The sequence below is a fragment of the Cucumis melo genome, chromosome 9, assembly GCF_025177605.1.
Source record: "Cucumis melo cultivar AY chromosome 9, USDA_Cmelo_AY_1.0, whole genome shotgun sequence".
NCBI classification, from domain to species: Eukaryota; Viridiplantae; Streptophyta; class Magnoliopsida; order Cucurbitales; family Cucurbitaceae; genus Cucumis; species Cucumis melo.
The window spans coordinates 24,972,620-24,986,680 of NC_066865.1; the positions used below are offsets into that span (position 1 = coordinate 24,972,620).

Genomic DNA, 14,061 nt, shown 5'->3' on the forward strand with positions numbered 1-14,061 from the left:
AGTCCTATTCCTCCACATTACATTACATTACATTACATTACACTTTTTTTAAAAAAAAAATTGAGTTATAAAAAGTTCCACCCAACTTTCTTGTCTTTTTGTGAACCTCAAAGCATAACTTCAAGCAATATCATGTCTTTCCCTTAAATGCACTCACATCAAACCCAACCAAAAAAAGACACCAACCTTACCTCAATCTCTATACTTACACTAAATAACAATTATTATTTCTCAAAATCTCTCACATCAATGATCAAACTGCATCATTTCGACATGGTTCAATTCATATATGAACTACTGATAACTACGTTAATTCAACAAACTCATCATTAGTTCTCTTACATCATTAATCAATAAAAAAAAAGCTTAAATTAATAAGTTAAAAAATATCCAACAAATAGAAATTAAATACAAGTTTCAAAGAAGAGTTTTCCGATTCTAATGTCATGTTAAATTTCCATCCATCAACTAAAAACATAAGTTGATTACCTACGAAAGATGATAAATTTGTTTCTATCGTTACTAATTGAATTGACGGGTTACAAAACACAAATACGTGTGGATTTTTTTTCTTTGCCATATGTCATTTAGAGGGAAAATATGGTTATGAGTATAATTACTACAAAGACTTTTTGGAATCCAATAAGAAACAAATTCCAGAACTTCCATATTGGCAAAAACGAATCGGAATGAAACAGATAAATAATAAAAAACCCAAACAGTGAAAACCCACTTGAGGATTTTAGTCTTGAAGTTGGTTTAATAATTGGGTTTTTACAATTAAGTCAAATAGTTTCAAGTTTTTAAAAAACTATGAGTTGTGTAATAGATTTTATGCTCTAAATGCATAACTAAAACAAAGGCAATTTGCTGACGAGAATTGCTCTCTCTCTCTCTCTCTCTCTTTCTCTTTTTCTTTGGTTTCTTCTGTGAAGCACACTTACGATTGATTGGTTTATTATAAATAACATGGAACCAAAAATAAAAAAAGACCTTAAAATTGTCATAAAATGGGAAAGGGCAACAAATGCGAGCTGTAGTAAAGAATAATATACACAAAATCACATGGATGATAGAGGAGTAGAGGTTGAGCCAATCACTTGTTGAAATTTGTCACATTTTAGTTGGTACAAGTGGGTTTGGATTTCCTAAGTAAAACCCAAAGAATCGGTTTGTGGGTTTTGTCTACTTCTATTAAAGATCATCAGGTCTTTGTGGACCAACATTCCTCTATCATGTGTTAGAAATAGAATGGTGAAAATTACTCCCCATTCCAATTGTTAAATGTGAATATCTCCCTGATTAGAAAGAAAAAGAAGAAAAAAAGACCCAACATGACAATGCCTTCATATGACTTCGTCTTTAGTTTCTCTTATGATTAACATGTTAAGTAATCCACCAAAACGTGCTTTGCCCGATTGTAATAGTTCTTGTACAAGCAACATAGAGATCACAAACAACATAGAAATAAAAAAGTTCTAACTTTTACACACTACACATATTGCCGACAGGTATACTTCCTATACATTGACTTTCAATGGTACGAGATAACATGAATTTATAACTATTAAGCTTTTTTCTTTTTATCTACTTTGAGTGACGTTTCTAATAAAAGTTATTTGGACCTAACTGCAACATGAGTTCCAACTTGTATTATCTCTTTTTTTTTTTTTTTTTTTTAGTTTTTTCTTTATTTTTGAATGAAGAAATGGGAAAAACAAAAACAAAAAAAAGTAAAAATTGCACAAAAGTAGCTGTCGGTGGAAAAAATGAATGAAAGAAATTAAAGAGTGGTTCAGTTGCTATGTGGAAGATATTGAATGCATTTGGTCTTTTTCTCTTCCTGTCTCTGCTTCCCAATCTAAATAACATCTAATAAGTTTCTCCACTATCTTTCTATTGGCAAATATTCTTTTTTTGTTCTTTCTTTTTGTCCAAAACAAAGGGGGAAAAAATGAAAAAAAAAAGACCACTCTTTCTTTAACTAGTAACTACTTTGTTTAAATGCACAAAATAGATAGCTACAATCAAAGACATTGTACACAACTAAAGCCAACATATGTATTGATAAAAAAGTTTTAAATAGAATTTGAGGCAAAGATACACATAAGTCTGAGTCTCAAGCGGATATCATACCCTTGTAGAAGCGTAAAGAGATTCGTTTTCTACATAGGTTAAAGAGGCATTCGATTACCATAAAGAGATGTAACATGTCAAGAATTAAATGGTTACTTAAAATGGAACATAGATAGGTTTCACTAATAAAATAAAGGCTCAGGTAAAGTTTAGTATCCTAAGAGTTTCGAGAAGACTGTAAATGGAAATTAGTGAAAGAAAGGGTGGGGTTGAAATAATGCAAAGGAATAATGAAAGGCATTGGTGGGACTAAAATGGAAGAGCTGTGGAAGACCAAAAACAAAGTAATTAAAGAGGGAAAGAAATGGCCTAAAGAAGAAGAAACACAGCTGGAGTGGGGATTTGTCCCATAGTGCAAAATTTGTCTGTTTTTGAAAAATTATAAGGCAGGGACCCACTTTTTGTTTTACATGGCTCAAACTTTGGGTTGCCTTTTTGGATTCTTCTTTGGAATGTAAACTTGAATTGCTGACATGGACAAATATGAATGAAGTGGCAATCATTGTCCATGGCATGCAGACTTGTATTTGGTGAGTGAATGATATGAAGCTTAACAATTTGGTTTTGAACTGACTCTTTCTAGTGCATTTAATTAAACACCATAGAAAGACAAACCAATAGATTAATTTTTTCTTTAGAAAAAAAAAACAAAAAAAAAAAAAAGAAGAAAAGGAAAAAGAAGAAAAAGAAGAAGAGAGGAACCCTGAGATTTTCAGGTTAAAAACTTCTATATGGTCAAAATTTCCAATCATGAGATGATTTATCACTTTTTTTCACCTTTTTACTTTGTGTAAAATAACTAATTTAATGAGTTCTCTTGTGGGTTTCAGAATGGATCTCTTACGGTAAGTAATAATTATATCTCTCGTTTCTTTCTGTCTAATTCCAAGAAAAAGGTCCAAAATTTTGTGAAATTGAGCTTTTTGTTGTTTTGTTCAATTTCCTTTTTACATCATGAATATGAATCAATTCTTGGTAATGGTTCTGTCCATCCTTCCTTGGTGGATGACAAAACCACACCAATCAAACATAATAATACTATGAAACACTGTCTAAGAAGAAACTTCTAGCATATGTGAGCTAAAGAGAAAATAATTTAAATGAATAAGAATTTATGTCGGGACATCTCAACAAACTTACGTAATGGAATGATGTTTAGTTCTGCTTGGATATGTTTTTATATTGACACCAAGCAATTTCCTAGTGGATAAATGAGCATTCCAATTTTCCAAAAAATGAAGGGTGAAATAGGTCTTCTACCTAAGAAAAAAGATGCAAACCATTTTTTTTTCTGAGGAGGGTACTTAGTAACTGAACTTTCCATTGGGATATAATGATTTTGGGTAGATATTTAGCTGCGAAGTGTCTTAATAAAATGGGAATTTTAGTTAATAGAGTTGTCTAAACAGAGTGGCTTATGTGCAGTACAAGGTTAGTACAAAAATGACGTTCACAACTTTGAAAAGAACAATAAGGAATCAAACACTGAGAAACGGTTCTTCGGGCAATAAAATTTGGGAGGAAATCTCCAATGCCATCGCTTTAGATAAGGACCCGTTCATTATCTTGGTAGAGAACCTATTAATATTGAACCAGAAAATAAAGTAGAAAATTCCAATGACAAGTAGCATGCCACATCATTGTCATGTGGATGACTGAATTTGGACAAGAAGAAAAGTAGTGAAGAAATTACCCATTTTCCAAAAGCTGTGGAAAGAAATGAACAAGGAGAAATCTGAGCTCTGCTTTTACAAGTATTATGAGGGAACTGTTTCTTTTTCGGGTCAAAATTTGGGAGAAGATGAGGTGGATTCATCAAAGAATATGTCATTGTCAGTCATCTTGGATTTTTTTTTTCAGTTTCTTTCTCCTTTGATAAGAAACAACTGGCTCACTTTCACTGACAGGAAAATGCTCAGGGATTTCTTATGTCTAGAAGCTGAATCTTCAAATCTTTTTTTTTTTTTTTTTTTTTTTTTTCCTTTTGGTTCGGTTTCATGAAAGAATGGTTAATCAATATTACCAAACAAGAAAGTGGGAACATTTCAATCTAGATATAAAAGATCCTCAAGATTTTTTAACCTAGACTTTGTAAAGTTTCCTGACTCGTAGCATCCCTATTACTCTACCAGAGAGGTTTTAAAATGTAGTAATAGGTACAACAAAAACTGTAATGGAAGTTTTTAGGTCTGGACATTTAGAAAGATGCTTTTTTTATTATTATTATTATTAATGTAACTAAACAGGTATTCAATTTTCGTCCACAAAAGATATTTTCATCTATTAAAAATTGAGACTTTAATATTTCCATAGACATTGAGATTTTCTAACCCTTCCTAATTACCAAGGTGGAAGGCAAAGAGATTGGGATCATTGGGAAGCATGTGGGGAGAGAGAATTAAAGGTATCCCATTATGTTGTGTTTCAATTTGGTTTATATTGCTCACAACAGCAAAAGCAGGCATGTATAGTACAAAGTCAATAGAGGGGGAAGAGTACAAAACCAAGCCCCTCAGACATGGGAGGAGAGATTAAAGGTCCCCCCAGGGTACAGGTTTCTCAAGGTGAAGTCCTTTTTAACTAGTCAGAGAGAAAGAGAATCATTTCATCGATAGGGCTTGTGGGGCTATCACACAATAATGGCCAAGGGTTGTAGGCCCTTCTACCTTTTCTTGGAAAAGGAAATTAAGAAGAGCCCAAATAGCTTGGGAAAGGCACTCGTCGACATCTGTCGACAACAAAACAACCTGATTGATAATTTTACACCGTTGAATGCATGAAAGATTAAAAATGTAAATTCAATTATTAGAAAGGAGCACCACGTACCTGGTTCAGAAGTCCCTCTCGCGGTCTAATTGAAGTAGTTTTGTTCTTTCTTCGCCCACCTAGAAGGAAAAAACTTGTAGAAACAAAGGAAATCCCAGTTGAGAAAGTACTATTCCTACAGTATTTTGTTTCATAGAACTAAGCATGTAATAGAATATTTATTTATTGGATTGAAGTTACCGAAGTCTCCAAACAATTAACCAAATCATGCATGTTCTTCTATCTTCTAAATGCCATTGACAAAGATCAAACTTGGATTGAAATAAATATAGTTATCTGTTCGTTATCACAAAAAGATTGTTCCTTGAATTGGAATGAACCCGTGAGCCCATGGACCTTTCACTCGGATCCAACATGCAGTCTTAGCCCAAAATCGGAGAAAAGCCCATCTAAATTATCATGAAAAATAAAATGGTAAAACTCAATTCCATACACACACCATACCAAAATCCCGTTTCATAAATAATGAGAATATGTTCACTGCCATTCTCATAAATAACGAGAACTCAAACCTCCCTAAAAAAACACAACTTTCCAGCCCTGAACAAAAACTACAAATATTTTGGTTTTTTTTCCTTCTTTAGGTTCTCTTATCTATGCGCCAAAGAATCTGGCAGTTCCATTTACGATATCTTTGCCCTTGAAAAGTCCATCTCCGGATGCTGCATAGGACCAATTCCAGAGGTTCAATAAAAGAACCAGTAAGATATTATAAACCAAAAACAAACACACGCACACAGTTATAAACAATCACCTCAGACATGAACTTCTTCAGAATCTCTTGCTTCTGCATCTCATCACTTGTCGGGAGTCCCATAGATTTCTGCCTTTGATCGAACTGTAAAAGATTTCCAAATCAATCAAGGAATATGGATTGATCATCAATTTATTGTAAATTAATAACATATAGCAACAGTTGTGAACGCACGCATCAATCAATGGCCAATGCACAAGGATATGCCACCAAAAAACAAACTTAAAGAACTCATTGAACAACAAGAAATTAGATAGCATAATCATGTATGAGTCTAGATTTATTGAGAATTGCAAATGCCAAGACCAAGAACACATCAACTCTGAGAGGTGTCTCTGATGATAATGCATATAGTTCATAGATCAATAATAAAATATAATTTGCCTTCCAAACATGATTTGACGAGGGAGATTTAATTCCAACGTTAATATGGAGCATAGTTAAAACTTATTATATCTCAAGAGTGAGGAGGTTCTAAGTGCCTCAAATAACGTTGTAGTTCACTAGTAATATGATAATACCACTATTTTATATGTTTCAATATATTTGGTTTCTATCACAAAGCCACTTGAGATCTGTGACTCTTAGCCATATCATACTTGAGATTTCACATTCGTTCAGGACAGGGAAGAGAGAGACTGAGATTTAAAAAGCCAGTGAGGCATAATGTGCAACGGGTCAAATGATATTAAGGCACATAGGCAAGCATATGACAATTGGTATGAAGTAACTAGAGAATTGTGGAGGAAATTGTGTGTATTGGGAGGAGACTAAAATTTTCTTTTCTTTTCTTTTCTTTTTTCTTTCTTTCTTTGTGGCTTAACTATTGATGGGATTTGGACTGTAGACTTCTTGGTTGTTTTATGAGAACCAACGGAAGTGAACAAATAATGCCGGTAACCTTCCATTTATCCAGAAAAATTGCTTCATGAAATATCCCCTCCCAACGTTACACTTAATTGTATTTTTTTTTCTTTTTGCATGTTAGTGCACATGTCAGCAAAACTTGTTATGCAGAAGAATAATAAATATGCATCGAAGAGGAAAAACCATAATATAACAAAACCATAAGTGCAGTGCAATAGATAGAAAATAGACGACCAAAACACATACCATCATCTTTTCAACTGTTTGTCGTGTTTCTGGATCTAAATCAGATAGTTTGCTGTTCTCAGGCTCAACCTTCTGAGTATCAATCTCAGGATCCCCTTTAACTAAATATTTCCACCACTCCATTTGGTTGTGCTTAGTCAAAAGAATAGAAATGATGCTCTCATCCTCTGCAGCAAGTATCAACATAAACATGATCAAATAATAAACACAAAAACTTCAATACCCAAGTGAACACGAAAAAACTGCTTTCTTATTTATGCTATCAAATCCCAAGAACTTGAGCAGCATAAAAATAAACCATATTTAAAAGAGAATTTAACATTGTTCACACTTCTTTTTTAACAGAACTTCAAGTACCTATGCTCCAATAACAGTCATCTGGCTTGACAGTATGACAAAGCTCTCCCTGCGAGCATGTGATAATAATTTAGAACTGAAAATAAAAAATAACACCCTGTGCAAACAAGATTATGTGGAAAAAACGTACATCTATCACTGGCGGTTGACCCTTTAGTCCAACTTTGAGACGATTCTTCTTGATCTCACAAACCACGAACCTGGACTTAGTTCCTTTTGGTACAGGTACATTAACATTGACTTCTTGGAGAGACTGTGTCCAAGAGTAGTTGTCCATATCAAGACCATTACCTTTGTTGGGGACTGCAAAAGCCATTAGAAGTAAGAAACAACGTTGATATGACATTCAGTTTAGAAACAAAAGATAGGTCAGTCAGTGGAACTCACAGCACAAAAGATTTATTTCACAAATTTGATACGATAAGATAAGCCTCACACTGAATTCCAAGTTCCAGAGGAATTCTAGACATCTTGTGCAGATGCATATGCATTATGAAAAGAAAAGACAGAAACTATGAAACTGCATGAAGAGATTATCATGCTCGATCCAAAATGGTAAATTCATATAAGTTTACTCAACTGAAGAATGGTTTCCAATATCCAAGCACATACACATACTCCAAATAAATCAACTTAAACCATTTACTTGAACTCGCTAGGAAGAGTTTGGGCCACCTGTGGAGTGGGCTATAATAGCCCCCCGTTTAGGGCTCCAATTATAGTAGTTGGAGTTCCCAATTATTATGATCTACCATTACCAGTATTACCATTTCACGTCCCTCAAGACTAAGACTAAAATCGTCTTCAACCCAATCACAAACTATTTAAACTCATAGACTATAATAATTAACTGCGCCCTCCAAATGCCCCTTAAAAATTGATGTGACTTCAAACTCGTGATATGACTAGAATAGAATAGTATTTCAAATATTTCACTTCTAAACTTAAAATTCAATCAAGACGTGTGAACTCGAAGCCACATTGAACAACCGAAAAGGTCAAACATTGAATTCAAAGGAGAGAGTCTCGGAGAACATATGGATAAATACTTATTATGATTAACCTACACCCCACAATCAAGTAAACAACTGGCTAATTACAAACTAAAACCATTGACGACTCAAACTAAGAATTATAGAACTGCTGTCCGTAATGCTACATCACCAATGCAAATTTCTTCACTACCATTTCTACACCATGCCTGTTGAAAGCACAATTAACAATTAAATCTAGCCACACTTGACAGACTGGGATTTAAGAACGAACAATCATTTTAATTAATGTATGTTTACCCTCACTTTACCTCTTCCAGATAGTATGAAATCAACAAAGTCAATCCAACACAAATAACAATTTGACATAAAAGAGAACAAATAAGTAGAGGAAGAGGGAATGCTCACCTCTTGGCCCGTTGTCCTCTTTCTTCTCCTCGGTAACTTCCTCCAACTTCTCACCCACTTTCTCTTCCGGCGGCGATGCAACAGCCTTCGCCGGCGCAGCTTCCTGCTTAACACTCTTCACCTCCTCCTTAATCCTCTTTTCAGCCTTACCTTTAAGCTCAAGTGACTCCTCATGCTTCTTTCTCTTCTCCACAGCTCTGCGCACAACCGTCTCAATGTCCTTCTCGACTCTATCGTTGGAGAGAAAATCGGTCTCATTGGCAAGAAAATCGAACACCTTCTCCAAAAACCCTAGAGGGTTTGAAGGGTCAAAGTTGGCATTGAATTGAGAAGGCTTAGCTGATGAAGAAGAAGATGGAGAGGAGGAAGATGAAGGCCTCTTTGGCTTTGGGATTTCTTCCTTCTCTTCGTAGTCGGAGATAATCGCCATGGCGCACAAAAGGAAGGGAACTGCTAAAATGGCTCGAAAAGATCGGCCCAGTTGAATGAGGGTTTAAGAATTTAGTCTCTAATGCGTATTTATAAGGAAGATAAATACTAGAGAATACGCTAGAAGCTCTAGAAGCTCGAACGAACCTCGACATTTATTTTTATTTGAGAAAAAAGATCCACTGATTAAAAATATTCTTCTTTCCGGAAATAACATTAGCATTTAGAGAAATTAATAATGATTGTGGTTTAAATAATAAATAAATAAAACGACGAATCATTATGGATAATCTAAAAAGATAAAACTATTAAATGAATTTTATTATATCTTATAAATGCTCTTAATATGTTCGACATATTCCTTAAATAATTGAGATCGAATAGCATTAGACTATCTATTTTTTGACTTGCTTAATCTTGAGTATATAGTTTTACAGAATAACCACTAAAATAATTATAAATATTAATAATTAAGTAGTTTTCTTTATATATATTATATAAAAACAATAAAGTTGAGGGGCTCTGGACATATGCTAAATTCCCCGGTGATTAGAGTTATCTTGCACATACCATGTATTTGTAAGCCAATAGAGTTATTGTTTATTGTTGCAAAAACCGTGTAAACTCTATATTATTGATTTGAAGGTCTAAGGTTTGAATTCTTGACTGGGTGAAATATAAAATATATAAAAAAATCATATTCCCTCCGTGTATATATATAGACTGACACGTATACTAATATTATATATATATATATATATTTTATACTATTGCATTTTAAATTGAGAATAGCTAGCCAAAATGAGACATTAAATTTTTATTATCTATTTCTTGTGAGCAGTGAGGTTCAATCTCCCAACCCTACATATTGTCAAAAGAAATGTTAAGAATATCGATGAATTTCTAGGGAGGAAAATAACAACAAAGACAGTTGATCATATTTTCACTTCCCACAACATATTTAAATATTACGTTAACTTTTGGGTTGAACAATTTATACTAATCTTATAAAATTAATTTGATATTAAACTTATTGCAAAGGACTTTCTTTTTAAATTTTGATGGGACATTAATTTGATTCCTTAATTATACGATAAAATCGAATTGTTGGGTTTAATATAATAAACATATCTTTGTTTAGCTCCATACATAGGAAAATGGAAAGGACTAAACTATAGATTGAGAAGGGTTGGGTCAAGCCTTGAAGCCCACTTATGAGGTAGATGGGCCAGCCCTTCAAAAGTTGAAGCCATAAGTGCCATACTATTTTCTTTTTTATTTAATAATTTTAATAATAACAACCTCCAATAAATAAACAAATAAATAATAATGACTTTCCATGAAATTGGCTAAATAAGTATTTAACGCAAATTTTCATTTACATAGAAGGCTTCTTTAATTTCAGTATTTTTTCTTTAAAGAAAAAACCCTCTTAGGACGAGAATATTATATTTTGTTAAATTTATGTTTGAAAAATCATCGACTTAAAATATATATAAATATAACAAAATATCACAATAACGATATAAATCGACATACATGGATAACAAATTATAAATATCTTTTTTCTAAAATACAGATAAAATTTGAAAAGATTATTTAAAACACAAAAAATAAAAAGGCAGTAGAAGTTTGTTTAAAGTATAGATAGAAATTAAAACATACATATGTGTGTGTGTGTGTGTGAGAGAGAGAGAGAGAGAGAGAATGGAGAATTATTTGTTGGGTCCCAACAAGCATTAATGTAACTAATTAGTAGGTAATTTAATTTTGTATATATGTAATATGTAGGTAACTTAATATGGAATCCTTTCATTTAATTATAATAAATGTGATTTATCTCAACCTCTGCATGCCAAGATGAATATGAATTTATACATTATTTATCATAAAGGTTGGATTTATTTGGAGATAAGGTTGAGAAGATGGAGTATTTATTTTAATTAAGATTAAAATTTTCATAAACTAAAACTATGTGTTATGGACAAGGACAAGGTAGTATATAATTATAGAACCATAATTTGACAAAATATTCCAAAAGAGGACCAAACTTCATCTGCCACTTTTTAAGATAAAAGATTGTAATATGAGGATAGTTTATTTTAATACAAAAAAAAAAAAAAAAGTGTATCTTTTTAATTCATTCAAACCTACATGTTTCACCATTTAAGATTTTTATCACCATGAACCCTAACTTTTCCCTTATATACACTCTTTCATAGTTAATAACAAAAGTATTGTTTTCAATTTTGGCCATCTTTGTTTCTTTAATTAAATCTGTGGTTCGTGAATGATAATTTCAAAAGTGAGTTCAATTTGATGACTTTTTTTTTTTCCTGTGTGTTATGTAATCATAATGAAATGTGAAGGTCTACGATTAAAATTGTAATGATCAACAGATACAATAATTGATTGTGCGGTTGAGAATGATTGATTCGATTGCGCTTTTTTACGTGCGACTCACTAACTTTTTTTTAAATATTTTTGAACGATGTTTGCTTGCATAATTTGTTATTGTTATCGTTGTTGTTACAAATATATTGTTAGCTAGCATTACAATAGGAGCGTTATGAATCTTTCACAATTACTACTATTGCTGTAAATATTGTTATCAATTGACTCTAAACGGTAACATTAATAGTAAAGGTAAAAAGACAATAATACCATACAATAAAAAAGTTAACAACCTCAATCATAATTAAATCATGTTTGCAAAATATCTTAATTATAAGAAATGTAATAAAATAAAAACAAACCAATTTCTTTTCTAATTGAGATTTATTACTATTCGTATATCAATAGACACCTATACCTATACAACGATTACACCGATATGAATAAAAAAGCTTTATAATATAGCTCGAGTTTTGCCTCACACATCATTAACAAAGTCAATAGGGCTATGGTATAGACTAGCTAGGGATAGTGGGAGATGAGATTTTATTTGTATTTCGAAATATATATATATATATATATATATATATATATATATATATATATATATATATATATATATATATATATATAAAAGAAGATCTTAATTAAACATTTTTCTATGGTTAATTCTATGTATATATAAAAAGGTACAAGCTATAGAACAAAATTTTCCCCATTCTAAGAATTCTTGATGTCTCTCTCCATTTAATTAAGCTCTACGTTGATCTATTTTTAAGCCTACTATGTGAACCCTTTTAGCCCTTTGGTGTAATAAAATAATTAATGTTAACGTCAAATTCATTCATACTTTATTTTCATTAAACTTAAATTTACGACCATTTATTATCAACAAATATATATTTTTCAAAGTTGTGACAAGACACCTATATTGATCATGCCATGCATCTCATTGGGCATAAAATTTTGTTAGTTAAAATATTTCCATCATATAATATCATTGCTAAGTTCTTGTTTATATTGCTCTAATCAATCATCATTCAATTGACTTTAACCATGTCGTTTGGTATAACTATAAATTTTCCATATATTCAATTATCACTATGTGATAATGATAAAAAGAAAAAAAAAAGAATTAATAATATAATAATATGTCAACTTAGGGTGTTTGATCCAAAATTTTGAAAGATAAAAAAATTGCAAAAGTTTCTTTTTAATATCTTTGGTTAATTGTCTTGTTTGGTTTGATTACATGATTGAAATTGAACATATTTTTAAAATTGTTATCACACCTAACCTAAAGTATTTGATAAATCACTGTTTTTTTTCCTTCCTTCCTTTAATTTCTTTTTAAATAATTTGGAAGATGAATATAAGCAGTTGGGGTTGTGTTTCTTGTGTAGCTCTAAAGTTATCATAAAATTGCAATCATGAGTGGTTGGAAAGATTATTAGAAAGCAAGGTGGGGATAGTTTCATTTTAAATAAAATTATCCAATCACCCTACACTAAATATTAATTTGTTAATATGTAACGTCTTAGTTTTATTTGGTCGTCGAATATAAAATACTTTTAACTATGGAGTTATCTAATTATACATTTTGTTAATATAGATAGTAAAAACTATATCAATTATATTATATCTTTTTTAATCACATACTTAATTTCACTATTGAATTAAAAAGTGAGTTTTTTTTTTATATGAATTGGACACAAGAAATTACCTAAGTTGATTCTAATTATGTATAAAATCATACAAAATTAAACTTAATACCATACTATTATTGTTGAGAGGTAGACAAAGATTAGGTTTATTGTTGTAATTAATGAATGGTATATATATCAATTAGGGCAGAGTTCAAACCACCCTATTAGTTTACAAAAAACAAACAAATCCTATCAGTTTAGATATAAGTAAAAAAGAAAAAAAAAATCACCCTATTTAGTTAGAAAAACAAACTTAATATATATTACTTCAAAAGTTGAACTTAATAATCATCATTAATAGATAACTAATTGAAGACTAAAAATTGGTATAACCAACGACCATATCCAAACACCTTTTTCATCTTTAAGTTTCTAGGAATAGTTTTATTAGAAGAAGTGGCAGCTTCAAACTTAAGTTTTTGGAAAATTGTGTTCCAAAAAAAGAAAAATTAGTTCTTTATTAGTTATATCTTATGGTGACAAAATTGTCTAAAACTTTTCTAAGATTAATTTTCAATGTTACCAAATCCAGATGATTATAGGTCAATTTTTACTTCATCTAACCAAAATTTCATAATTAATTAATGTAATTAGTGTAACTAAATAAGTGATTGTTTGACCCAAATACATTATTTCGTGAAAGAGATTATATATATCTTTAGTTTTTACTATTTGGATTGTGTTCTTTCTTCTTCTGGTGTTTACACTCAACGAATGGGACAACACACCATCTTGCTCCTGTGGTGGCCGTGTCGCAGGGTAACTTTTGGTGTGTTTTTTTCTTCTACCTTCCTCCCCATGAAGAAGATGAAAGGAATTCTTTTGTTGTGTCGGTTAGATTTTCCTCATTCTTATTTTGAGGGATTTTTTGTTCTTGTTTTATATATTTATTTTAAGCAATCATTTAAATTCCACTTGATTGAAGTTGAAAAATTAACGAACACAA

General features: G+C 31.4%; 1 protein-coding gene across 1 annotated transcript; it reads right to left on the reverse strand.

Annotated features, from left to right (window-relative positions):
• Window positions 1–5,198: 5,198 nt before the first annotated feature.
• On the reverse strand, window positions 5,199–9,094 carry LOC103482963 (protein BOBBER 1). Its single transcript, XM_008439372.2, has 6 exons — window positions 8,587–9,094; window positions 7,317–7,489; window positions 7,187–7,235; window positions 6,830–6,996; window positions 5,717–5,800; window positions 5,199–5,624 (listed from the first exon to the last, which is right to left on the reverse strand). Exons 1-6 carry the CDS (start codon window positions 9,014–9,016, stop codon window positions 5,586–5,588), a joined length of 942 nt encoding a protein of 313 aa, XP_008437594.1. The 5' UTR covers window positions 9,017–9,094; the 3' UTR covers window positions 5,199–5,585.
• Window positions 9,095–14,061: the final 4,967 nt, after the last annotated feature.